The sequence below is a fragment of the Zonotrichia albicollis genome, chromosome 1 (assembly GCF_047830755.1).
Source record: "Zonotrichia albicollis isolate bZonAlb1 chromosome 1, bZonAlb1.hap1, whole genome shotgun sequence".
Taxonomy (NCBI): Eukaryota; Metazoa; Chordata; class Aves; order Passeriformes; family Passerellidae; genus Zonotrichia; species Zonotrichia albicollis.
This window is the reverse complement of record NC_133819.1, coordinates 42,156,244-42,183,651: the sequence shown is the minus strand read 5'-3', so window position 1 is coordinate 42,183,651 and position 27,408 is coordinate 42,156,244. Positions and strand designations below refer to the sequence as shown.

General features: G+C 38.6%; 1 protein-coding gene across 1 annotated transcript in view; it reads left to right on the top strand.

Annotated features, from left to right (window-relative positions):
* The first annotated feature begins 1,906 nt into the window (after window positions 1-1,906).
* The window catches only part of TOPAZ1 (testis and ovary specific TOPAZ 1), a 40,392-nt gene continuing 14,890 nt past the window's right edge, over window positions 1,907-27,408 (top strand). Inside the window, exons 1-10 of the mRNA XM_074539218.1 lie at window positions 1,907-3,627; window positions 5,035-7,942; window positions 10,382-10,443; window positions 12,742-12,872; window positions 14,825-14,886; window positions 18,011-18,117; window positions 20,340-20,425; window positions 21,124-21,261; window positions 25,521-25,584; window positions 26,717-26,868. Of these exons, the coding sequence (XP_074395319.1) occupies window positions 2,463-3,627; window positions 5,035-7,942; window positions 10,382-10,443; window positions 12,742-12,872; window positions 14,825-14,886; window positions 18,011-18,117; window positions 20,340-20,425; window positions 21,124-21,261; window positions 25,521-25,584; window positions 26,717-26,868 (4,875 nt within the window). The 5' untranslated portion in view covers window positions 1,907-2,462. The remainder of the gene's footprint in view (window positions 3,628-5,034; window positions 7,943-10,381; window positions 10,444-12,741; window positions 12,873-14,824; window positions 14,887-18,010; window positions 18,118-20,339; window positions 20,426-21,123; window positions 21,262-25,520; window positions 25,585-26,716; window positions 26,869-27,408) is intronic.

Here is a 27,408-nt window from a genome sequence, read left to right as displayed (position 1 = left end):
TTTACTACTGCTTTTCAGCATGTCTTCATCTTGCTATAAAACTTAAAAGACTCTGTTACTCACTGAAGAAGGTTTGAATGAGAGGTTAAATGGCTAGATTTCACCAGAGCTGAATGTTTTATGTAATACCAGCCTTGCAGAACACTGACAATGATAAAATAAATATTGTGCAGTTATTTCCCTTTTATTGGGTCCTTTCTGTGCCAAGGACTAGAAGCACAATACTGAGCCATGGGAGAAAATGCCTAAGAAATCTGTATTTTCTGCTTTTATTAGCTTTAGTTAGCCATTTGCTGACTTTTTGTACTTAAGCATGTATGTACAACCTAAAAATACCATAAGAAAATTAAAGTTAACAATTTCCCAGCCTCCCTGTTGCTCTTTCTTCATCTATGGAGAGATTTTAGCAAAAATGCAACATTCTCTTTCTTTATTTGGACTGAAATGTATTATTTCTACCTCTGGGGGAAGAAATAGAGATGAAGGGAGTTACGTGGGCTGAAGTCATACAGTGAGCCAATGCCAATTAGTAAAACACACCTTTCCAACTACTCTTAACTTCACAGGACTGCACTTCTCGCAAGTTGTGACATAAAGCACCTTATTTCTTTGCATGGATCTCAAACTAGGATGTATGAAATGTGAACACCAGAAAGCACTAAGTCACAGTAAAATGAATTTGAATAAGGTGTTTCATCCCTCAGAGACCAGCTGAGGCAAACGCAAGGAGACTGCTTGTAGGACACACTCATTTAGCAGCCATGTGCAATTTTGCTGATGGCATTATTGGCATTAGACTACCACCTTATTAAGTTTAATAATTCGGGATTTTCATAACACCTGCCACTTAGATTCAGTCTTTCTTCAACTTTTTTTTAAGCTAACTTCTACATGTTCACATTATCATGCAGTGTATGGTTCTGAAGCTTTGGTATTCTCCACCTGTGTTGAATCTACCACCCCATTCAAAGCCCAAACACCAATTTCTATTGTTTTCTGACAATACCGTCTTTTTGAGTGATCTTCTCCCCCTCACTCAAGTCCTAAGAAGCTGTATTATTTGAAATACAAAGTTGATGTCCTCAGAACAAGAGACTCATGGAGCTCTTAGAGCAGGTCCGGTGGAGAGCTTTAAAGCTGATCACAGAACTGGAACATAAAAGGGAAAGCTGAAAGAGCTGGGCCTGTTCAGCCTCCAGAAGAGATGGCTGAAAGGGGGCCTCATCAATGTCTGCCAGCATGTAAATGTGGCTGCCAATGGAGCCAGGCTCTTCTTGGTGGTGCTCAACAATAGGACAAGAGGCAACAGCCAGAGAGTGACGCACAGAAGCTCTGCTGGAATGTGAGGAAGAACAGCTTTACTGTGCAGATAACCAAGCACTGGAACAGGTTGCCCTGAGACACTACGGAGTCTCCCTCACTGGACATATTCAAAAACTGCCTGGACACAATCCTGTGCCATGTGCTCTGGGATGGCCCTGCTTGAGCAGGGAGGTTGGACAAGGGGACCCCACTGCGGTCCCTCCCAACCTGACCCATTCTGTGAAACAACGGCAGGGCCCCTCAGTGTTGGCGAGCTTCTTTAGCGCTGTGCTCGAAGAAGGAATCACTGAGGGGGATGGAACACCCGATGAAATGGGCGAGCCTGGGTGTTTACCCACACGACTCCGACCTAGGGCCGAGTTGGGCCTTTGCTCCCAGGCTCTGGCAGTTCTACACCGCAGCCCGGTCTCTTGGGCGGCCCTGAGCCCGCGGCCGGGCCCGCAGCCCCGCAAGGCGCTTCGAGCACCACGGGGGCAGCACGACGGCTGCGCAGCGCCAACCAAAGCGCTTGGCCGAGGGCTGCCGACACGGGGGCACGGCCGCCCGGAGGAGCCGCGCTCGCCACCCCCATTGCCGGGGTTGGACCGCGCAGGCGGCCCAGCCGATCCGGCGAGAGAGCGAGAGCGGCCAGGCGGGTGTTCCCGCCGCTCCCGCCTCGCCGCGCCGAGGAGCCGCCCTCACGCCGCCGCATCACCATCGCCCGCCGGCGTGGCGGCAGCTCGGCTCTTTGGGCGAGCAGCTGTGCTTGGACGAGGGGAGCGGATCGGTAGACGAGGGCAAATAGTGAAGGGGAGAGGGTGGGAAGGAGGCGCGGGAGGCTGCAGGCAGCGGCCTTCTTCAGTTTGGAGAGGTGCGGGGCCGCTTCCTTCAATGCCATGGTCTGTGAGAGGTTGCCTCGGGTGTGTGTTTGGGGGCCGGGGCAGTGAGGGTGTCAGGAAGGGCTTGTCGGTGGCCGTGGTTTTTCTCTGGGCGGCCTGGGCTCCGCCGGCAGTCCCCGGAGGCGGCAGTCTGGGAGGGGCTGGCCCCCGCTCCCCGCTCGGGCCTGCAGCCGTCGTGGGTGCCGAGCTAGCGTGGCTGCGGCGGAAGCCGCGCTGGCGAGCGGGGTTTGTGGGCTCTGTTGCCGTCTCTGCGCCACCGAGATGCCGCAGTTGAGGTCAGGGAAGGTGGTGAGACCCGGCGAGGTGGAGCTGGTTGACCCCGAGGTCAGCAGCCCCGGCTCTCCGCAGGCAGGGCGTGAGCCAGAGGGAAAGCTGGTGGTCAAGCGGGGTCGTCGCCTGGCACCAAAGAGAAAGCCTGAGCAGCCCTTACCTTTCTTTCCACAACCTGTCACGCTCTCTCCCACTTCCTTTAAGTGTTTTGCTTTTCCTGTGGCCATGCAGAAGGAGCAAGGTGAGAACAGACAGAAATTCCCAGGTAGAAAAACCAAGGGAAACCAGCACAGGAAGTCTCCCCGAAGAAGCAAGGGTGTAGCTTCACTAATTTCAGACACAGATGAGTGCGAAGATTGGCAAGCAGCAGCCACGGCTGCAGCAATGTGCTGGGAAGAGACTCTGAGAGGGACACGTCAAAGCCAACAGCTGTTTTTTTCAGGAACTACTTTGCAGAAAAAGTTCTCAGCAGGGATTGAAAGGAATGAACATTGCTCAGAAGACCTGAACTTCTCAGGTTTCCACAAGGGTTCAGGGAGCTCAGGAACAGAAGGCAAACATTCCTGTATGGAAGTAAAATTGCAAGTCCCAAACTTGAAGAGGGGAATTGAGAGCACAGAGAGACATGGAATATCCTGTTTTCCAGAACCAGAAGTTCTTCAACCCAAAAATGTCACGTGGAGTACTAAAGTGCAATGTACTGACTGTACAATGACGCAGAATATGCAAATCCCAGATTTTAGGAAGAATTTGGGTGCTCAGGAAGTTGTCCCTGAACCAAAACCTCAGGAAGAGGTTTTTATACTAGAGAAGTTGAATGGGTGTCCATTAGTTGGATCAAGAACACTAGGGACACAGGAAAAAGAAGGGAGATGCTTGGGCAAGAAAGGCAGGAGATCAGTGAGGAAACCAAAAGTACATGGTCCCAAGGAGAGGGGTAGTTCTGCCTTGCTAAAACAGCATACCCAGTGTCCAGAGTCCAGAAAAGGAGCTCTGAGTAAGAGGAACAGAAATGCCTTGCTGTCACAGCAGCTGCAGGATCTGAGTGGACAAGAACAACCAACCACCAGAAGAAGAAAGACTCAGAAGCATTGCATGAAAGAAGAGCAGCAGAGCTCAAGCCCTCAGAAACGACCAGACAGCCCAGGGGAAAGTGGTAAGCACTGGTAGCTCCATTGTAGAAGTACAGGTACAGAATTTGTGCTCCCAAATTGGTCCTGAAGTAAGACCCTTTTAAAAACTGGCTGCTGACTTAGTTTGAGAAAAGCTAGGGTGTGTTTCACAGTACTGTGAATACCACCAGTCTTAGAAGACAACAGATTTTCAGAAAGAGGAAAGGCTTTTCCTGAAGGAGAAAAGAAGCCTGTTTAACACCAAGGAGAGGAGACCAGTTAGCCTTTTGGGGGGTAGAGAAAGGGGAAAGGAAGGGAGAGAGGAAGGGATATGGACAGAAACAGGCAGGCCGTTGGTGGGGAGTGCTGGGAATTTGTTTCTCTCAAAAGCATTCCCCACCTTTCTTCAGAGGTGGTCAGCCACAAGCAAAAAAGGGGGCAGTAGTTTCAGCAGTGCCAGAATAAAAGACAGTCAAGTCCTCTTTCATCTGTCTATTATCTGTTTATTTTTGATTATGTATGATGCTGTCTTCTTAACAGTGTCTGCCTTTATAGGATGCTGGGGTTTGCTCTCAGGACTTTTTAGTTTCTGTTTTATGAAAAATCCCAAAAGATGTAGAAGCAATGATTGTGTTTTGATGTTTTAAGAGAATGTTGAGTCAAACTGGAACAATTTTGAAAGAGGGGTTTTTCAAGTCTTTTTTTTTTTTTGGGATGTTGTCTAAAAACATTGCTTTTGAAGTGAATACATTCAAATGACATATACTTACAGTAGATTATTAATATTTTATCTAAAAAACATATTCTGAAAGACAGATATTAACATTGTGTTTTACCTTGAAAACAAAGGTCTAAAAAAACCAGCATTGTACTAGTATGATCTTGAGTCCATTCTCTATAGATTTTCAGATATACAGTTTTTTACATAATCTGTATTTGCTTTTAAATAAGAAGTAGTAGTCTCTAAAAATGCAGGTCCTTCAATTTTTCTGGATCTTCTTGATCAATCAAATGCATTTGATTGGACTGTGTATCTGAAAGATGTTCTTACAAATTAGTGTTCCTACTACAGAGAATATACTGTGCAAACAAAAGATTTAAAGGCTGAGCGTGTAAACAGCATCTGCGTTTTCTTGCCAGATTTGCTCTTATTTATTTTCCACTTGTGTGGAGTACACAACAAATACACAACTTCCAGTGTCCTTATGACACTGTACAGTTCTGCTCCTCTTTGCATTTGTTCCTGAAGGTAATACATCTTTTTTACTCTTAAGTGTCCTAATAGCTTTCATTTAAAAAAAAAGTCATAAAACTTCACTGAAATATTTTAGCCTTATATAGTGTCATGTTCTTTAGCAGCCTTTAATGTTTGGGGGTTTTGATTCTCTTTATAAAATAGTCTTTTTCTCTTAGAGTTTTCTTTAATGACATTTCTTTGTTTTTTTAATCAGCAGAGGAGCAGTGGAAAGCAATTGAGCAAGACTCTGGTAATTCACAGGCTGTAAAGAAGGTTAAGACAAAGCAAAACAGGGTAGAAGATTCTAAGGAAAAGGAATCTCACTATTCTAAAACTTTTACAGTTTCTGCTACAGATGACACTGAAAGCAAGAGCTTTCTATGCCATGCTGTAACAGAAGAGCCTGGTGTGCAGCGTAGAAAAAGGCAACACAGATCTGGTAAAATCAAGCGCTTGCAAAGTTCAAGTGTGACTGCAGCTGAAGAAGTGATGAATGTGTCTGCAAAATGTGGTGCTGAACGTGGCACTAATGCCCTAAACCATTGCAGTGGCTTGTTCTGTGCAGCTGGAAAGAATCCATTGGTGGTGTTACAGGACTGTTGTTACATCAACACGTTAGTGAAGCCTTCAGCTAGTGGAACTACCAACAGTTATAAATTAAATGGATTCTTCCATGTAGCCCATGGTACTGGAGAGCTGAGTGATAGAATTTGCAGCACTAGTAGAATGCAGAATGAGAGATCACTCATAAAAGGTGGTTTTTCACCTAATAAAGAAAAGAATGAAAATGAAGAAGGTTGTGTTTCAGGCTGCCTGAGTGAAAGCAGCAAGTGTTTAAGGGGAAAAAAGTGGAATATTGGTAGAAAGCCTAGAAAAAAGATGAAAATCACTGAGAAATCTGCAGACATGGCTAGTAAATGCAAGAAGTGTGAGTTACAAACAGAAGCAGCAGTTACCATGTCAAGCTCATTTTCAGTTTCAGGACTAAATCGTACTTTCTCAGCTTCGTGTGGTCATACATCAGATTTTGATACAGAAAAAAATACTCAGGAAGTAAAAACTGTATCAGCCTGGAGAAAGAATAGTACCAAATTACTTGAATTTGAAACTGGCTTTAAGATGACACCAGAGCTCTCTGCAATAGTAAAAGGAGAAAATTCAAGCAATGTGGCACGTTATGCAGCTGCCTCAGATTGCCGTGGAGCACTAGCTCAGATCCATGATGTTTCTGATCACCACAAAAGCAAGGCAGGAAGAAATTTGAACAAAGTTACTAAGAAATTGCAGCAGTTTACCTGTCAAAGAACAATACCCATGACTGGTAAAAAAGTTTGGCCTGTTGAATCTTGTGCAAGGACTTCTGAATGGTTTCTTAAAAGTCATAGGTTCGTCTCAGAAGGAAAAAGACTTTTAAAGGCTGCTTTTGAGGATTCCTCTGATAAAAGCAGTGTTAAAGCTGTGGAACGTAGTGCAGAGATTGTGAATGTGAGACAGCTGGATTTGCATACATCATTGGCAGAAATTACAAAAGAAATTACACATAAAAAGATTGATCCAAATATTGACTGTCAGGCTTCACATGAAACAATGGAATCCTCTTCTGTGGATATTTATGAGACTTTGACAATGAACAGTGAAAATGGGGAATCACCAGTCAATACAGATAAAAGTGCCGTGGCTTTTAAACGTGATAATGTGCAAGAAGTTAGAGCAACCTTGAATTTTGCAGCAGAACAAGAAGATGAAGATGAAGGAGATATAACAGAAGGAAATGTGTCTGTGACAGTCCAGAACGGTACAATAAAACAAGAAGATAAAGATGAAGGAGTTGTGAGAAATAGAGACCTGTCTGTGACAGTCCAAAATGGCACAACAAAACAAAAGGATAAAAATGAAGGAGAGGTGACAAACAGAAAGCTGCCTGCAACAGTCCAGAATGGTACAACAAAACAAAAGGGAAAAAATGAAGGAGAGGTGACAAACAGAAAGCTGCCTGCAACAGTCCAGAATGGAACAGCAAAACGAAAGGAAAAAAATGAAGATGTGACAAACAGAAACCTACCTGCAACAGTCCAAACTGGTACAACAAAACAAAAGGATGAAAATGAAGGAGATGTGACAAACAGAAACCTGACTCTGACAGTCCAGAATGGTATAACAAAACAAAAGGGAAAAAATGAAGGAGATGTGACAAACAGAAAGCTGCCTGTGACAGTCCAAACTGGTACAACAAAACAAAAGGATGAAAATGAAGGAGATGTGACAAACAGAAACCTCTCTCTGACAGTCCAGAATGGTACTTCTGCAAGTAACACAAACAGTATAAACTTCAGCCCTAAAGGATCAGTAGTGAAGCAGATATTTTCTGATTTAAACCTAATTAAACCATTAACCTCTGGAAACCTGACAAAATTCAAAATTCCTTTATGCAGAAACAAACCTAAATCCAAGAAACAGGAATCTGTCCATTCATTTGAAAGCAAAACTTGTAGTCCACTAGAGCTTCTTGGAAGCACTAGTCCAGGAAGGCAGAAGACAGGTGAAGAGACTTTCTTGGTAAAATATGAGCAGGGTCCTCTTCCTGTCATGAGTGATGCTGCATCTCCAGCTTCCATACAGAAGAAAGCAGATGAGATTGATAGTAAGGACTTCCAGCACAATGGTTCTGTAAACCTCTCTGATGAGATGTCTGCGCTCCCTGAAAGTTTCTCTACATATCCACATCCTCTTCTTGATGGGCAGCCAGAGCCATCTGTGCCTGATTTCAGTGGTTCTGAGTGTGTGCTGAAATCTAGTTTTCCTGATCATTCTTGGAATGCAGTCGACCCCCTTGTTGGATTAGAAATAAATGGTGATAGAAAATCAAGAGGGAATTTTTCACAAAAAGTCAAAAGTCAGAATTTACCAGATATCCTTGAAGCTTACAACCAAGATGTTCTTGTCATTGATGTGATTCAGGATGACCCAGACCTTTTTGGAACCAGTAATAAAGAGGAGCTTGCACCTGCACGCTGTGAAAATTGTCCAGTGAGAGCATCCTGCATTAAAGACACAAAGGTGTATATTAAACCTGAGTCTCCTGTTCCATCAGAAAATAAATATTCAGTAGAAAGTAGTTTCAGGTATGCATATCATTCCTTTTTTTATCACAATATTCCCAAGTACTTTTATCTCATGTGCATATGCTTTGGTTGTAATTGTCAGGCTTCCTTAGAGAATTCCACTAATTTTTGTTTAAATTATTTCTTTATTTGATTTTCAGTGTCTAATTTTGATTGAGCTATGACAGTATTCTGAATGCAGATACATGAATTTGTTCTTCATAAGATCTGGGATAAACTCTGAATTGTAGAACAAGGTAGTCCTAAAGTGCTTGTTTGAATGAAGGGAAATATGAAAATAAAAACAAAGATAATTAAAATTAATATTCTTGATTTGAGATAGCAGCTAGCCCTTTGAAGGAAGTTTTCTTAGTTGTAAAGTGGTATTATACTAGAAATGTTTTTACTTTTTAGGTGTAGCTTGTTCTTCTCTTGAGTCTGTAAGAGTAAATGGTTGTCTCTACAGTAGTGTTCTGTTCTGCCATTCTTCTTCCCTCTTTTTCTCCTATCCCCAGACATGTGAATATTTTTCAGGTATGTGATTTGGCTAAAGTGTTGCAGAGGTTTATCATCCTGCATCTTCATTCAGCAAGTTCCTGGTGTAAATCATTAGGTGTTAAATGTTTTACTGGGTTTTCAGATGATAATAAAAGTCATAGGAGGAGGAAAAGAAATTTAAAGTGGAACCTAACTTTTGTAAATGAGATAGTAGTTCTTCATGGAATGAACTCATCTATTGTTTAGCCTGTTTTCTCTCTTAAGCTTTGATACTTGTGTTCAGTGAAAAAGTTTTAAGATTGAATTTTTCATTTTTTTCAAAGAAAAAAAAAGAGATTTAAATAGAGATAATGCAAGATTTTCCTCCAAAGATTAGTTTTTTATTGAGATGGGTGTTTTAAATTTTTTTGTGTGGTCTTTCTAGGTGGGCTTATGCTACCTCTATTTTAAGTAGCACTTCAGTTACATTCAGGATTATATCTTATAGCTGCATTCTTTTTTTTTTTTTAACTCACTGCTCTCCTTATCCTTTCCTTTCCATTAAACCCATGTGCAAAAGAGGAAAGTAATCTTCTTTGAGGTGCTGAACACTTTTTTGAACATGAGAATATAAAACTTTTAAATGTTAACAGAATACAATTTCTGCCAAAACAAGCCTCTAGAGAACAGGGCAAGTCTGTAGTAAGAGCAGCCAACTTCTTGAGAAGCAGCTAGGCTGTAGAATTGTAAATTTATTAGAAGGAGTATTCATTTCTTTCTGATTCCTGTTGAATTTGTTTGCCATTAGCCAAGGGAAATAAAAATGCATGGTTCTTCTTTCTTAGAATTTCCCCTGGATTTGCTAAAAAAACAGGCAAAATTTCTTGTTTTACTTTTTACTTTCCATAATTTGATGCAGATTATTAGATGGTGATTACACATAGTTGATAGCAGTCAGGAACATATTAATATTATAATTCAATATGAGAATAGTAGTAGTAGTAGTAGTAGTAGTAGTAGTAGTAGTAGTAGTAGTATTGTTATTATTATTATTCAATATGAGAATATTGAAATAAGTTTTGTTGGGTAACTTATGATATTACCAGATAATACCAGACCATGGCCAGGTTTTTTGGGGGGGGGGGGGGGGTTGGAGAGTTTGTTTGGGATTTTTTTAGTTTTACCAAATACAACTGGGACTTCACAGGTTGTTTCTCCGATGCTTGCTTTTTGCATAGAGAAGAATGCTGGTCACTTCCAGGCATAAGGAAAACATTCTGGCCTGAAGCCTGAATGTGGCAGTAAAACTAATTTTTCACATATGCTTTTGTTTGCCACTTCCTCTTGCCTTGACTGGACAGCTTGCTGTCATTACACTTGGTGTCATTCACCAGGTACAGGCTTCTAAAATGTGTGATGATCGTGAGCATGTTTTATATATTCTATGTGTAACATTTAAGATATCTATTTGTCCCTCCTGAGCTTTTCTAATAAGTATTTATTTTTCCCTAACTTATCTTTGAAATAGGTGAAGTATCTTCCTATGAACAGTTGTTTTTGTTACTCTCTTTGAGATTCATTGTTAAGCAAATTATTTTGAATATAAAATTACCGTAAATCACATTTTTTTAGAAACTGATGAATTGGCTCATTAGCACAATATTTTCTTTTTTTGCTATACAGAGAAAATTTCCCTTCTCAGTATTTTAGGGAAAGATTAAATGAGATCATAAGCTTTTATTGAAAATTTTGGGTTTTGAAATGTCTCGGTTTTACTTAACATGTTTAGGTGTACATCTGAAGGGATGAACATAAGGAAGCAAAAAGAGAAAGCTAAAAAGAGTCTTAAAACAGTGTATTGGTTGTAAGTGTTCTGTCCATGGCTAAAAGTATTACTGAGAACTTTTGATTTTATGTAACTGAAAGATTATTTTTGCTTTTGTGCAAGATGGAAATCTTAAGTACACTTTTTGTTCAAAACAGATGTATGGAAGAATCTGGAAAGTCAAGTGATACTGAAAACTCCTGTAATTTGATGTTAAAAGGTAAGGGTCTCTGGAAGTTTTTGGTATATAATCCAAAGAAGAAAAAAACAAACAAACAAAAAAGAACTTGTCTACTTGTCTGGTTTTGTATTATCTTTTTATTTTTACAGCAGTTTGTCTCCTCATGCATATTGAGTCAACATCTTTCAAAATGACACAAGCCCAGGTCATGGAGGGAGTATGTACTTCTCTGTATTACTTATCTGTTGGTAGGACTAGTGGGTTGGAGTTGGGTTTTTTAATTTGGTTGTGATTCTGTGGTTTTTGACATTTCTCTGACAGTTTTAGGCAAAGAATTCTGTTAGTTGTTGAAATCATAGTAAGACTCTGAGTCCTGTAATAGTGCTTTGGAGTTTAGGTCAGAGTTGGAGGTGGTTGTTCTCTTGTGTTCATCAGCACACAGAATTTTGTAGGTTTATTTCCAGGTTGTCCTTTCAGGGGTTTTTTTTGTGGATGCTATGCCCATTCTACTGACACAGTGTTTTGTTTTTAAAGAATGCCTTTTTCTAAGGAAATAAGGTTACTTCTGATTTAGTGGGGTTTTTCTTCCTATTTAAAGCAGAACAGTCCAGCTAGGCAGCACATGAATGTGATTTGTTTTGTTTCCTGCTGGTATACTAAGGTATACCTAATATAGAAGTTTCTGCTATAGATAGATTGGAAGAACAGGATTTTGACTTTGGATAGAAGCCCTTTACTGACAGTGGTGAACATACAGAGTGCTGAGACTGGTTTTGGAGGTTCATGGTGTTTCCCTTCTGTTATCAGTTTGTCAGCTTGCTGTTAATCTGACGTTCTGACATTACATGTTGATTTTGCTTTAGGCTTGAAAGATGTCAGTGGCAGTACCTCTTGTGCTGGTTTTTCACAATAATGTGTTATGTTCACGTACAAAGAGTGATTTCAGCAGATACTGCCTCCTGGAAAGGAGTGACTAGAGACTAGTAGGGGAAGAGAAGATCTCAGGCTTCAGGTATTAGAAGGCAAAATAAAAGGTTTTAAGAGCTCAGATACCAAGAAGCAAGTTCCCTGAGGAGGAGTCAGGAGGGAGTTCGCAGTTATGCCTGTGGTCATGTAAAGAGATTGGGGCCTGGGCCATGGAATCTGCAATGCTGAGGTGATTGAAGCCAAACCTGGCAAAAAATTTTGTACTATTCAGTAACTTCTGCGTGTTCTTTGTTGTTTTACTTCATGTTCTAGCAGACTTTGAGGCTGAAAGTTTTTGGTTCTTTTTGTGGTACCTAAAGTCCTTCCCAGATCTGAGAAGCAGGATCCCATCATAATCTTAGATGAATATGCACACAGTAACTTACTGTTTAATACATGACTTTTAAAAAAACCTGCACAGAACAAAAGAAGGGTGCCTGGTTTTGCTAATTACTGACTATTTATGTATTTATTTAGAAATAGGTGTTACTGCTTTGGTGTCCTGTGTTACATTAGTGAAGTCATGGCTCCTTGCCTTAGTGGCTTCACCGTTTAAGAAGTGGAAAAAGTACCACAGTTAAAATATTCTGGATGACATCAATCCTCTTCACCTTTCGAGTGGAAATCTTGTGTATGTTGTCTTCAGCCAGATGTGTCTTGTACTTGGTGATCATAGAGACCAGGGACTGTAAGAGAAAAGCCTTTCCAATACTAATCTGATTCTTTCTTCCTGTGTCTGGACAGCACAGTGCAGTTGGAAGTCATTTGTGTGATCCAGTAGTGAATTTCTTTCCTATGCAGAACTCTTCTGTTGTGCTTAAACAGCCCTTTCAGAACGTTGCAGCCAGATGTGTCATTCATTTCCTGTGGCATCTGCTAAAGGTGCTGAAATTTCCTGACACTGAATTCTTACTGAGTTTACTATATCACAGGAATTTGGAGTTTCTCAGAGCTTTCTATATTTACTTCAGTGTTGCATCATGTCAGTGTGATTAACTTTTGCCCTTTTGTAACAAAGGCGAAGTCTTTTTGCTTAGCAAATTGCCACACATATCTTTGGCTGTGTTTTAATAAAACAGCTTAACTGAGTTTGAATTCAATATTCTGTAAGTAAATGTGTTCTACTGTTCAACAGGGACCATTAAAGAACATAGTGCTTGGATAGAACTTTAATTGCAGATTCGGCCTAATATTTATTTGGAATGATTCCTGCCTTAAGCATGAAATATTTTTCCATAAATTTCACATTTAGAGGGTCCTAGGAGTTCTTAAATATCATTAGTTCTAAGCCTTTGTAGTATTTAGGAAATAAAAGCTTTGTTGTCTTGTAGCATGGGAAACACATAAAGCAATGCGTTTATACATTTTCAGCTGAAGATGTGAAGACCCACAACTCCTCCAGAGGAAGCAGTCCTTCAGGAGATGTTAGTGAGGACTTTCTTGAAGATAGGCAACAGAGCAAACTAGATGAACTTTTGACAAGTTTGGATGTGGATGAAAAGGTACTGAGAAATTATGCTTTCTCTGCTTAAATAGTTTAAGAAATTACAATCCACATAATTGGATAATTTTAATTACTAATGCTGTTTTATCAACAAAATCCTAAATTTCCTGAAATAAAAAGAATATTAACATTTAGTAGATGACTGTGTATTGGCAGTGTAATCTTCACTTAACAGAACTTGACTGTTTTGTAATTGTCAATTAAATTGGAAGTGAAACAGAATATTATTACATCAGTTGTTGCAGTAACAACTGATATTGAATTCCCAATGGTATGAAAATTACTGTTCCAGTGTACTCCTGTGAGTACTGCTTTGCATGTATGACATTTTTACATAACATACCTAATTTTAAATGGTGCTGTTAAATGCCTCTCAGTATCAGAAGGATGGGGCAGTGTTGGAAAGCTGGGGAGCTGCACAGCCATCATGCATCAAAAAAAATCATTCTGGGCTTCATTACTTGGGCAGAAAGGCCTTTAACATACAGATTTCTGGCTGTTCAGAGGGAATAATTTTCATGCTTACTGACTTATCTGGCCTTTCTCTGTCTTCCCTCCTCTAGATAATAAGTCTAGGTCTTTTAAGTTTTACTGAAGTTTTATACTATTTGTTTCTTTGATAATTACTTGGAATTTACATCTCTCTGCCACTCATACATTGTTGCTTTACTGTTTTCCACTACTCCAGGAGTGGCTAGCGGTTTTAACGGGATAAGTTAAACTGTAAAATTCACAGGGTTAAAATTGGTGAGTAATTGGGAAGTTAATCAAACAGCAGAGAATCAGTTTCCCTTTAAGCAAAAAGTTGTTTAAAAGAAGAGAAACATTTCCTTCAGCAAATGCAATTGGGGCGGCTAACATGCAATTCACAAAGTTAACAGTGCCGTTTTGTTTGCTGATCTTCTGGAGAGACAAAAAGGGTCTGTCAAATTGTAAGGTTTGCTGAAGGTGGGGTACTTGTTGCAGTATTACCAGGTCAGTCCCATTTGGATTATTTCATAGCTTTGTGGCTTTATAAAATCAGCGTCCTAGTGCTTCCTTTTCTGTGCTGTGTTGGACAGTAGAAAATATGTACAAATAATCTCACCCAACACAAACTTAAACCACAAGATGCATACTAAGCCTTACCTAAACCTGTTCTGTATGTGGATAGAAAATAGCAGTGCACACCTGCAGGGGGAATGCAATGGCAGAACCCTTATTGCAGGTACTCTACCATCCAGGGAGATTTTCAGATTATGCTTTTGTGATGGTTTTTCCAGTTAATAATCCTGTGAGAAGGGCAAAAACTACGCATGGAGAAAATGCAAAACTATTCAGGAAGTGGTAAAATAAAGTTTGGAAATCCAATGAGAACATAGTCATCTCTAGTTCTTTGGCTGTAATCAATTTGTAATAGAATATGAAGTCCTAAGTTATATTGTGAAGCCGGGATTCTCTGACTTCATTCTGAATTAGTCTTTTCAGATTCTCTCCTCCAAATATGTTTTGTGCTGTCTTTTTTCTCCATATCGTTGGGGATTTTTTAACTGTCCACGATTGCGTAGAGCTGAGAAAAAGGCTTAAATTCCTCCTCAGTGCAGTTTTAAATTTCATTAAACTTGTTGGAATAACTTTTATGGTGTTCTACCCATCTGTCAGGCACAGTTAAAGTTGGGCAGTGGGCATAAAAATTGCTGAGATTATCATGGGAGCAAAGAGAAGTGAAGACAGTCACACTGTCTTTTTTTCCAGTTAACAATCACTATTTTAAAGAACACAGTGTATAAACCAGTCTGTTCATTAACAAAGATGTGGTAGGAATAATCCTACACACCAAATAACAGTTTTTACAGTTATGGCTGTCTTACCATGCCTTGCAATGATCTCTAACAGTTTTAAGTCTGTAAAGTATAACAGCCTTAGTAGTGCTTTGTTGTACCTGAAAATAACTTTTGAATATCTTCACAGTTACAGCTTGCAGATGGAGTGCCTGATGTTGAAGAAGAAAATAAGAGTGAAGCTGGAAAAAGGTACATATAGTGTGTCCTTCATGTAACCTGTGCCATTCCCCAGTTACTATACAATTAAAACATGTTGTTGTTACCTGAAAACCACCAGTATATAATTCAGTTTTCCATGTTACTGTAACTATGTGATGAAGAAAATAAATACATGAAATAATATAATTTCACTCCACAAAGTACAGAACAAGTGTAGTCATAGCCTGACAGGACAATAGGGCTTATTTTAACTTTTGACTGGTGACAAAATATACTAACTTCATGACAGTGTCTCACTTTTGCATCTCAATGTGAGCATAGCATGAGATGCATTTCTTGCCACAATAGAACTTAACCAGAACTTAACAAAACCAAAAAATAGTAATAAATAAGTCATGAAGCTTTCCTTTTTCTTTTCTGCTTATGAAAGAATTGAAAGATCTCATTCAAATTCAGGCTGACAAATATTTGTACAGCAGTAGAAAAAGGTGCTTAAAAACATGTCACATGCAGTTAAGGACGTGCTTTACTGTTCTTCTAGCTTCAAGCTGTGTTTGCAGTGTTTATTGTACACATTTCTTAGTCTGATTTACAGAATCACGGGATCACTGAGTAAGCTGAGTTGGAAGGGATCCATGAGGATCAAGTCCTACTCCTGGCCCACCACAGCGCTATTGCCAAGAGTCACACCACGTGCCCAGGAGTACTGTCCAAATGCTTGTTGAGCTCTGCCAGGCTGGTGCTGTGACCACTTCCCTGGAGAGCCTGTCAGTGCCTGACCACCCTCTGAGTGAAGAACTTTTTTCTAATATTCAACCTAAGTCTTCCCTGACACATCTTCAGGCCATTCCCTTGGGTCCTGTCACTAGAAAGAAGAGATCAGTGCCTGCCCCTCCTCTTCCCCTCACGAGGAAGTTGCAGCTGAACAGACCAGGTGACCTCAGGCGTTCCTCACCAGGCTTCCCCTTAAGGCACTTCACCATTTTCATTGCACTCCTCTGGACTCTCTCTAATAGTTTAATGCCTTTCTTACATTGTGGCACCCAAAATTTCACAAAATATTCAAGGTGAGGCCACACCAGTGTAGAGCAGAGCGGGACAGTCCCCTCCCTTGCCTGGCTGGAGATGCTGTCCCTGATGCCCCCAGGACACACTTGGCCCTCCTGGCTGCCAGGGCACTGCTGACTCTCATTCAGCTTGCCATCAACCAGGACCCCAGGTCCCGTTCCACAGCACTGCTGTCCTGCCTCTCATTCCCTGGTCTGTCTGTGCTTGCAGGGCTGTCCCATTCCTGATGCAGAATCCGTCACTTTCCCTTGTTGAGCTTCATACTGTGGCTGATTGTCCAAGCCTGAATTACTGTCAGACTGAGACATTTTCATTCATCAGCAATCCAGAAATAAGAGAGAATTCGTTTTTGTAGGAAAGGTATACTTAGGATGAAATTCTCAAGTAATTAGAAGAGAAATAGCTTATTTTAGAGTGTTGTGGTTTAGGAACAGTAATCACCAATTAGCTACTGCAAAAATTAACCCTGTCCTGGCTGAAACTAGGATATAGTAATTTTCAAAATAACCAAGAAACCTTAGCTGACACAGTAGAGTGTACTGCTTTTTTCCAACCACGCTCACATTTCTGTGACAGACTTGAGTCTGCCAGAAGTCTGTTAGAGAATACTGCATCTTTTTGTTAATCCACTAGAGAGCTCCAAGCTCCTCCTTCTGCTATAAAGTACCCATTTAAATTTGCCTTAGTAGCATAAATAGTTCTATATATTACAGAATAAGTAGATTGTGCTGAACAAATTATGTTTGTGCAATGCAGTACTCTGTGTGGTTAGAGAAGAGGCCTTCCTTTGGAGTTGAACTTTTCTCTAGTTTTACTGAAAAATGTTACCATTGCAAAGTTTTATCTAGAAGAAAACAGTTGCTGTTCGTATTTAGCAAACTCCTCTTCTAGTGATGCTGTTACTAAAAAAAAAGCTTGTAGATGTATATAGTTTACAGTTCCTGGCAGAATAGTGTGTAGTTTCATGTTTAGATTAAAGAAATCTGAAGGGAAACTGCTATGAAAATCCTGTTGTGTCAGAACTGAGGCTAGCATCATGAGGAAGCATAAGATTTTATGTGGTAATCTGAAATTTCTGAGTAACTAAAACTGCAGGTTTTTTGTTCCCTCTGGAACCAACCCAAATGCATTGATGAGAATAAAGATTCGTCTTGAAAAATTTGGGTTTGTTAACTGCAATTTCTTTCTTTCTACATTAGCATTTTTATTTCAAATTATATTGAAAACATCCTAAAGTTTAGGAACTATTTGAATTGTCTTGGTTATGAGAAGTATTAAATATCTGGAATCCCTTATAGGAGGTGGCAACTCTGTCTGCAGAGGAGCAAGCAGGTTAAAACCAGGATTGTACTGAACCAGGATTCTTAATGGAAAGGGGGAAGGGGAGCAAGATCTCATAAAAGGGGATTATATTTTCCCTGTGGCTTTGTTTACAAATACAGAAGAGATTGAGATTACCAAGTGTTTTGCTAGCAATATTTTTATCTTATTTTTGAAAACACCACATTTTAGTCATTTAATTCTCTTGAATGTACATATTTGAGAATAAAAGCAGAACAGTCTTTAATTAGGGTTCTCTTTGAAATCACCTAAATCTTCTGTCTAGTAGTCAGTTTTTAGGAAAGAGAAGAGTTGACTCTTTAGATGTAATTTGAAGAGCCTTGGGATTTACTCTTTGGCAGATATTACATAACAGACTAAGATTAAGTAGATGCTTCTTCAGAGGTGACAGAAATCATCTCAATCTTCTTGTCAGCATGGTGGAGGGAGTGGTTCACTGGTGCGTTTTCTACTTATTTATTGAATTTCGTATGGTCATGCGCTAGGGCAGGATAATCTCAGCTAAAATCATAATCAGATTGGACCAGGCAAATGAGAGTAATGAAAGTAAAATTGTTGGGACTGCTGGCTGTTTAAATTTATGGCAAGTTTTGAAGTGTTGCATAAAGTGTTGCATAAAGTGTTGAAGAAATTCTCATCTTTTATACACTTAATCCTTCTTTTAAGGCATGCAGTACATGAATGGAACCCGTGTTAAATTTGGTTAACTAATTTTAACAAAATTTTGGTTTTTAATATTCAACAGTGACTGTAAATACAAAGTGAACTGTGAATTGCTATCAGGATTGCCATTGAATGACCAAAAAGTAAATATCTTCAGTGGAACTACAGAGATGAAATCCTGGACAAATGGTATTGTATGCTGTGTTGATGAGCCCGTCATAATTTTTTATTTGTGCTTTATTTGCCAATGAAATCGTAAGGACTGTCTTCAGTTCCTGAAGATACTGACTGGAGTTTTACTTTGCATATATAAAAGTAAAACTGGAAGATCTCTTGGTGGGTTAGTGAGAGGTTTGGGGTTGGGTTTTTAGCAAAATTCTATTCTAGAAATAATTCTATCTGGTATTTTTGCCTCTCAGATACTTTAATGGTAGGGGAGCGCATGCATTCTTAGTAGTCTGACACATTGTGTTTGACATGTGTTTTCAGCAAGTAACTTGTTTCCCTTTATTTGTGGTCAGAGAATGTGACTGCAGATTGGGTTGGTTGATTGTTCTTAGTAAGATTTGCTGAAGTGGTTTGCCCACCTTGCTGAAGGTCAGAACTTTGTTGTTTATGCCAATTCAAATTGTTTTGAGGCATTCACTAGACTGGATCAAATAATTATATGGATTTCATAAGTAGCACTTCTTGTTGACCCCAGTCTGTTTCACATGTGGGACAAATATCTGTGCCACCCGAGAAATCATAATGGAACTGGAGTCACTGCACATAACAAATCTGACATTTAGCCTTGCATAAATGTATGGTTTATTTGGCATACAAGATAGAGAAAAATAGGAATCAATTACTTGTGGATAGATACTGCATTCTGTTTCTTTGCAACAGGTGCTTTGGAAATCATTGTTTTTAGAATTATTGACTAAAATGGCTATTTATAAACATGGATTTCTTGAATTAAGATCAGTGACAGGGGTTCTTGTTTAGTTTCAAATTGTACTGTCAGTCTGAGCTTGTAGAACAATTTTATCATCATGTCATTTAACAGCATTTTCAGGTAGTGCAAGAAGCATGTGCTATAAAATAATTTTTGAATATGTCTTCAGACTCCAGTTGTTTGAAACTATTCGTGTCTTGGGCCTTCAGAGTACACCTTCTGAAGATCTCTTCAAAGTCTTCCTTCTTAAAGTTATTTGAAAGTTGCCAAAGCAAGAGTTTCTGTGCTAGGACAGACAGGGCAAAGCAGCCTTTTATTCCCAGAACTGTGCAGGCAGGATTTGCTATTCCACTTCAGGGCCTGCTTCCCTACAAGTCTGACCCACAGTCAGCAAGGGAAAATGCAAACTCTTGAAAGGAGCTGGTCAAAAACTTTGTGCTTGGGGATGGCAAGAATCTGGAGAAAGATCAAATTCCCCATGGCATTTTTCTTTAGCTGAGGTCTTTTCTCAGCCGTTTTCTTGGATTGAATACTAAATGTATCCAATCCTGAACTTGCAGCCCACTGTCACTTCACAAGTTTTTGCAATGTGACAATACATCATGTTGGAATCCCTAAAGCTAGGGATATTTAACACATAACATTTAATACTCATTGTTCTACATTGTGCTCTAAGCTTCCTATCCTGGGATAGCCCTATCTGTGAGGAAGACATGGAGATTAAGAGCTACGTACCTAGCGCCAGTCTATAGAAGAACATTAATTATTGGATGCTCATTAGTAACTTTAGTTTGCTAGAAGGGGCTAAGCACCCTGTCTTTTGAGCACTCACTTCTTCAAAGGGGCCAGATGGGAATCCTAGAATGCAGGGCACTCAAAAACTCTCATTTGTCTTTAGATATGGAGTTGAAAACTTGAACTTCTATCTTCCATTAACATTATTCAGTTTTCAAAGAAAGAAAACTGCCATTCAATAATAATTAAAGTTCTAAAACCAAGTTTCATGGTTAAGAAACCAGTTACTCATACTGGGCTTAAACTTTCTACTTGCATTGCTTAAAACATAAGAATATGAAAGGTTTTCTATCAGTTCAGAAAAAATAGCTTAAATTTAGGGCTAGTGATGTTGGAATGCAAAGATTACTGATAAAGTGGGTAGGTTTTGAAATTAAAACTTCTGGATATTTTTATTCCTTTTCTTATCTCTGTAAGTTAGAGCAGGATCCTTGGATAAAGTAGTGAAGTTTTTAATTTAAATGTGCTTACTCTTGAAGTTTGTGTAAAGTCTCACTTTTAGGATAATTAAGAAAACTGTAATTTAAATTACTGGCTTTAGACTGCATTAATCAAACTTTCATTAATCATTGCTGTGACTTGAAAGAACTATAAATATAAAGGAAAATAAGACAAATGAGAATGGTTTCAATATGATTCATTTTTATTATGTGATTTGTGCCCTCATCCTAATTTTTAGGTTACAAATCTTCAGGAAGAAGTACTTCACTGCCATTGAAGAATTGTGGAGATTTTGAGCCATGGAAGATGGAGAAAAATGCAAGTGTAAGTTGTTAAATCTTTGCCTTTGGCACTAAATCTCTTATGGCTATTCAGACAGTTCCCCATGTATCAAGTCACAAACTGTGAATCTGTATATGCTTATGTTTTTACACCTTTAAAGATGCTATCACTAAGTATAATTTACAAGAACAAAATCAGTGATGAAGGGGCTGCTATTCACAGTTAATTTTTCTTGATTTCTGTTTTCAGCTTAAGCATAATCAAATAATTATTTTTGCTTTATTGTTGTTCATAGAACTGAAAAGCAGACAAGGTTTCACATGTTCACCACAGCCTGCTTTATCCATGATGCTGGGCGCTGGAAAAGGGTTAAGGAAATTGATGCCCCAGAATTCTCAGATGATGACTCAGAGCTGTGCAGGAACTTGTCACCTTTCTCCTTCCTCTCTACTCATTGTCCATCTCATTAAGCAGCTCTTGCATTATCCCTGCTTGTGGTCTTCAAGGCAGGCTTTTGTTGTATTAGACAGTAATGTGATATGGCAAGGGACTGATCTTAGAAATGCTGCAAGTACAGTAGAGAGGTGAGGGTTGTTTCAGAGGCTGAATTATAGATCACATTTTCTGATTTTGTTTAGAGTTTGTAGATATTTTTAAATTTTAAAAAAACAAAGACCATGTTTCCTTTCAAGAAATATTATTTGGCTTTTTCTGCTTGTTGTAATTTTATTTTATTCCAGGCTTCTCATTCAGTCCAGCAGATCCTTGATGCGCTTAACTTGCCCCGTAAATACTGCAGATATTATTTCATGACTTCACGTGGGTGTGAAAGAACAAAATGTTGGTTCTGTCATGTTCCAGGACAAGGGGATGAAAAGGTAAAGTATTTAGTGAAGTAGGGAAAATATTCTAAATGTGAACACTTTTTAAAACCAAAGCATCATCTCCTTTGTTCATTTATATGTGGAAAGTAAGTAATCAATCAGAGAATGATGGATGAAAAATTTGTTGAGAAATTCTTCCTCCCAAGATCTTCTAAAGTTTTTTTTAAACATGGTGTAATTTTGAACTAGTGGGTGCTTTAACATACATCAGCAATTAGGCTGTACAAGTACAGAGTAGCAGATTCTGAGACATTTCTATCCTGGGCATCAGAGACTTGAAGCAAACCTGTGCAAAGACTTTGTATGTACTTTTAAGGCCAAAAGCCATCTGTGGTATATTACCTTGTGCATATTGGGTGCAACAGTAGGCGTGTTTGTTTTAAGATGCTGTAATCTTCTTAAATAGAGCAGCAATTCTCATAATATTTGCAAGCAAGAATATTTTTCCAATGATGGGCAAATTTTCAAATCATTTTCAGATCATTTAAGAGAGGCATTTGAGTTTAATGCTTCCAAGAAATGTGCAAGGCAAGCTAGTTGTACTGACAAGTAAAAAAATTTTGAAATTTGCTGTATGAAAGTTTTGTAAGTTAACTGAAAGTAAATAAAAACATCAAAGCAGGTAACCAATAACGAATGCCTAACTTGTCCTCATCAGGTCTTACAAGATTTATTTCTTACCTACCATCTTACTGGTATGAGTGCAATTTTATCATTGATGTCAGTAAGTAAAAAATTTCTGAATCAAAATATAAAAAAATTACTTGCAGTTAACCTGTTAGACATGGTTGCTAGAAAAATTAACACCTAAAGCAGCTTGTCCACCTTCCTGATATCTTAAATATGCTGTGTCCAAATTTTTAAAATACATCAGTGTAATTTGGTTTTATTTTTCTTAATGTTTTCTCTTTTCTTTTGTATTTATTTTATATGGAACATTTTTTCCTTTTTTCTCAAGTGTGATACATCTTTGGCAGGCTGTTGTGAATATTTGTAATTTTCAGCTAGTTTATCTGAATTATTGTGGTTTTTATTCCTTCATTATATTACAGGCACACTAAATTGTTTGCCTAAGACTATTAAAAATCCATTCCATTTGATTTGACCTGTGGTACAGCACTCCAGCAGACTTTAACACTTCTACCCACCAAACCTAGACAAACTTTCTTGGTAGTCTAAAAGTATGCCTGAGTTTTGTTTGTTTGTGTATGTATTTATGTTTTTAGACCTGTCCATTTAAAAATTATAATAGGCCAAGCACCTCATGGTGGCACCAAAGTACAGAAAAGAAAAACAGGTAAAGAAGCTATAAAGGCATCTGATCTTGTGCAGGATCATTTATTCCAGGAGGAATAAATCTCTCCAGGAGAACTGTTATGCAGACTGATGGTCCACTTGCTTAGAGCTCAGAGTTCTCAGTGATAATAGTCACTGAGTGTTTGAAGAGAAATACCTTTCCCCATAATGATGTTTTTTCTTTTTCGTTAAGTAACTGGTTGATGCTTTAAAGCATAACTTCCTAATATTTAACACTTTACAGTTGTAGTTGATCACACAACACAGCCATGCTTGAATTCATAAAAACATCATATGTTTTGAAAAGCAGAATATTCTTGAGCTCAGCAAGTTGTACAAATTATCAAGTTTTTGGGTTTTTTTTAAAAGATGCCTTTCATTTTCAAACAGTGAAATCTGTTTTGTGTTAGATAAAGTAAACAGAAGACTGTTTCAATACTTGCCAGAGTATTTAAGGGAAGGGTGGGTCTTACCAATATGTGTCAGTGATGGAGAAGAGGGTAAAGGAGATGATGCTGGATTCTACTCCATGGTCCTCAGTGAAAGGACAAGACACAGTGAGCTTAATACAGTAAATTGTTTTGCTCAAATGACATTTCAGAATGTGGCACGGGCAATCATTTCATGGTTAAATAAGTGGTTCCAAAACATGTTGTTATGCAAGCCTTTCTTTCTCTTCGTGAACCCCACTCATTGATTTTCTTTTTTACTCCTATCCTATTGAAGAAGTTTTTATTTTCTGTGACTTCATATTCTCCTTTTCCTTCATCCTGTGAACCTCCTAACTGGAAACAAAAAATATATAAAATAGGAATATTTCTTCCTTCATTAGTGTTGTCTTAAAACTTCAGGGCCTTGGATATATGCTTCTGTTGTGGTGGATTTTGGTTTTGTTGTTTTAATGTGTCTTCCTTAAGAAATGTGATTCTACACTGTCTTTTATTTGTGTCTCTAACCACCACTAAATGACCTTTGAACTTTTTGGTCAGTTTCAGCCACATTGAATAGGAATTGTGCATCTGAAAGCTTCCACAGCATTCCTGTAAGAAGGATCCTGGTTTTGATCTTACTGAGACAAAGGCTGCAGTATGGGGGTTTCTTCCTTATTAATGGGCACTGGCTGGGAGATGCTGGAGTATTTAGTGAATTCCTGTCCTTGTTCTTCTGAATAAGCACCTCTGTGTTATTGTAGTAGGACCATGCTCTTAGTGGAGAGTTGGTTGGTTGGTGGTATAAAACACAGAGGCCTTTATTATGATTTTATTAAATTGTCATGTTAAATGAGTCAGGGAAACAACTGACATGACAGAATAGTGTGATCTATGCTGCCTTTTGAAAAGAGGAATAATCTCTTTCATGTACCTACATTCAAAATCTGTTACAGCTAACTCAAAATTTAAAGATTCTGACATTTTTACATAGTCTGTGGGTGCAGTTACACCTTTCAAAATTGGGACAACTAAATCAACTGAAGCCTTCTAGAAGGTGTAAATGAGTAACACATTTAGTTTCTTTTATTAATGTAATACAGCATGTCCCGTGATTGAATGCTACTACAAGTGGTTGTCCAAGCAATTTCACCAATACTTGGAACAGACAGAGCTCCAGATGCAATCTTGGCCTTTTTTGGGAGTCAGTCCAAAGAAGGAAAAAAATGGATTCCATAAGAAAGCAAACTAATTTCCTTACTGTAAGCTAAAGTTTATTCTGGAAATACCCTCAGCCACCTGGGAGTATAGATTTGGATTAAGTGAGTTAACCTGTTCCCAAGTGACACTTCACATAAATTAATAATCAAAAATTTGACATGTTTTTCTGAAAGGTATATCTTGGAATATAGCTCAACATTGCAATACTACTTCCAAATAAAAACAATATGCTTTATTTATACTTAGATGTATAATTTTTGTATTCTTTGGCTTGATGCTCTAAACAGGTTAATGGCTTTAAAATAAGATGTCTTGGCCATAAACCAGTGTCTTTTGCTTTGATGATAATTAATTTGCTGCATAATGAACTTCATGAGTAAATCCTGTGTCATTTTGAAGTTGCATGTAAAAGTAAACCTGATTCAGTTATATATTACCATGACTACTAATTTAGGGCATTTTCCATCTCTTGATGTTTAACTATTTCACAAAATAGTATTAAATATGACCAGTTTACATTGTTGTGAAGAAAGACTGTTCTAGAAGTGACAGAGAATTTCTAAAAGGGGGTGGGGGTTTTCCTGAACTTGGAATTCTAAGATATAACATCAGTAGTCTTTATTTCTTCATCTGCAGATGAAGTATGTAAATATGTAAAATGTGTAGGTATCACAAAGCTGACAGCTTAACATCTTAAGACAAGAATGTTCCAATACTAAATAACATTAAAATATCTAGGTGTGGATTTTTTTTAGTCACTTCAGTCTGTGGTAAAATGGCTCATTAAATCAAGTTAGTTCTGAGCTTTTTGTTCTGTGTCCTTATGAATGATTCTTTGTGACAATTGGTGTTACCAGCTTAATTTCTGGATGATTTTTTGATTTCTTAGTTGGTAGTTTCATGGAATTTTTACTTATCATGTTTCACTTTCACATTTTTGCTTCCCTTTCTTGGTTTACAGTCTGCCACATTTATGCTAGCTCTGAAGTAACTGCATTTTCAAATTTTCTTTTTTTCTTCTTTTTTTTGTTTACTGTAGTATATACATACACATGCAAACATTTGTGGTCCCAGCAGCCTCTTTCCCAAACATTGCATCTGCATTATTTTTCAGTTTGATTTGCTGGCCATTTGACAGAGCCTTTGCCTACAGACCCCATTACCTTCTTAAATCATTTCTCAGTATGTATGGCTTACATGGAAGCAATGTAAAGCTCATTGTATAATAGAACTCATGCTTGTGAGTAGTTCTTTTGTTCAGCATAAACTGAAGTTACATTTTACTATCATTTTTTTCTTTTTTTACAGATTTGCATGGCAATTCTTAGGACATACATTAGTATTAAAGAATCAAGCCTCCTAAAACGTGCAGGTATGGTATAGTAGTAGCTGTTGATGATCTTTGTTACTTTGCTTATTTAAAGCAAATTAAATAGGCTGCCAAAAGAGAAATGACTGCCACTTCAGCAGTGAATAAAAAGTTCTTCAAATTAAAGAATACATTCAGTCCCTGTGTTTTAGTGGTTCTGTTTCCCAGTAAGGCTAGAAATTTAGATAAGCACTTAGCTCAGGAGGTTCTTAGAAATCTTACTTCCCCATAAAATGAATATACCTGACTGTAACTAGACTTGGGAGTAGAAATATGTAAATAGGGCAGGTAGGAGGTTTAAAAGAACCTAAATTTTATTAAGGTTCTTTTGAACACCCTGGCCAAACATCAGAAACCCAAAAAGGGGAGAATGGAAGCTCTTGAAATTAAGTGTTGCTACTGCACCCACCCCCAACAGATTTAGTTTAGTCCTTACACCATATATGCAAAGGATTATGATTAACACATTTTAGGGACTGCAGTTCATTCAGGCCCATCTGAGCTTTTGAGTTCAGTCAGAAAGGGCTTTTGTTTTCTTTTTACTCTGGACAGTGATTTCTTTTACACCGGTCCTGAGCAGTCTTTAAGGTTTTGAAAGCCTCTTAGAGTGCAGCAGAATGAGAATGGGGAATTCAGTTGCTCCGTGTGCTGCAGTGTTCCCATGCTGAACACGAGTGTTTTAATGTGGGTAACACTGGAGACCAGCAGGCCACAGAGCATGTTTGTCAAGGAAGGGTGGCACTGGAACAGGTTGTAAGACCATCCACTGTAACACAGCACTTCCTAGAGCTTCCTGTCTGGAAAGCCCTTACTACCTTGATGCATGTACCAGATCTAACCTGGGTTTGTGCATTCTTCTTGTGCTGCACCAAATCAGCTAAACTTGCTGGCAACCTACCGAGCTTACAGTGCTCAGCTCAATGATACAACATATTTCAGAATAGTCAGTTTGGTTCTGGAAAGGTTAACTCTGTATTCAAACTGGATCCTTTCATTCATATTTCTCTATCCCTGTTCCATAATACCTTGGACTATTAACATCATTACACTGTGTCTAAAATGTAAGGAAATAACTTGTTTAAATAGTTAGCATCAGTTAACCCCAAAGTGAAATTCAATTTAATTGCTTTTTCAGTCCAGATATTCGTGCAGTATTACAAAGAAGTTACTCCTGGTATAGATTTTGCTTCTGAAGTGCTGAATGATCTTCTTCTTTCATTGCTCAACAACTGTTTGTTGCCGGAAGTATTTCAGATATTGAATGTAATTGTACAAATCAAGACACTGGTAGGTGACTTTGTAATATTTTTTAAATCTTACTTTCATAATTTCAGTTTTTTGAGCACTATGCTATTTATAGTAATAGCGTTGCAGAATGAGGCCTTTGTCAGGGATGAGCCTTTTGTCGGGTGCAGGGAAAACTCTGGGCTCAATGTGAGTCATCAGCAAGTTCCGTTTATTGAAGAGAGCATCAGACACTTATACAGCAAATAATAAGCTTATGAATATTCTGTAAGCCAAGCGATCTATTGGTTAAACTATACCATCAACTCTTCCTCATTCCTTTGGGCCTACATTCTCTATTTCCCATGTCCTTCTGTCCACTTGTTATCATACCCAGCTAGGCCCAAGGACACGCTATCTTGCAGGTGCAGGACTTGGAATTAGCCACGGCCTTGTACTTTTCCAGTCTCTAGTCAGGTTTGTTTTTACTCTGGTACTTAAATCTTGGGTGAGGGGAGTAATTCAGAATACCCTATTACAAAATCTCTACACTTTCTAATTGAAGGGAGTTGCAAAACTGAATGTGCTTTTTTTTGTCTATAT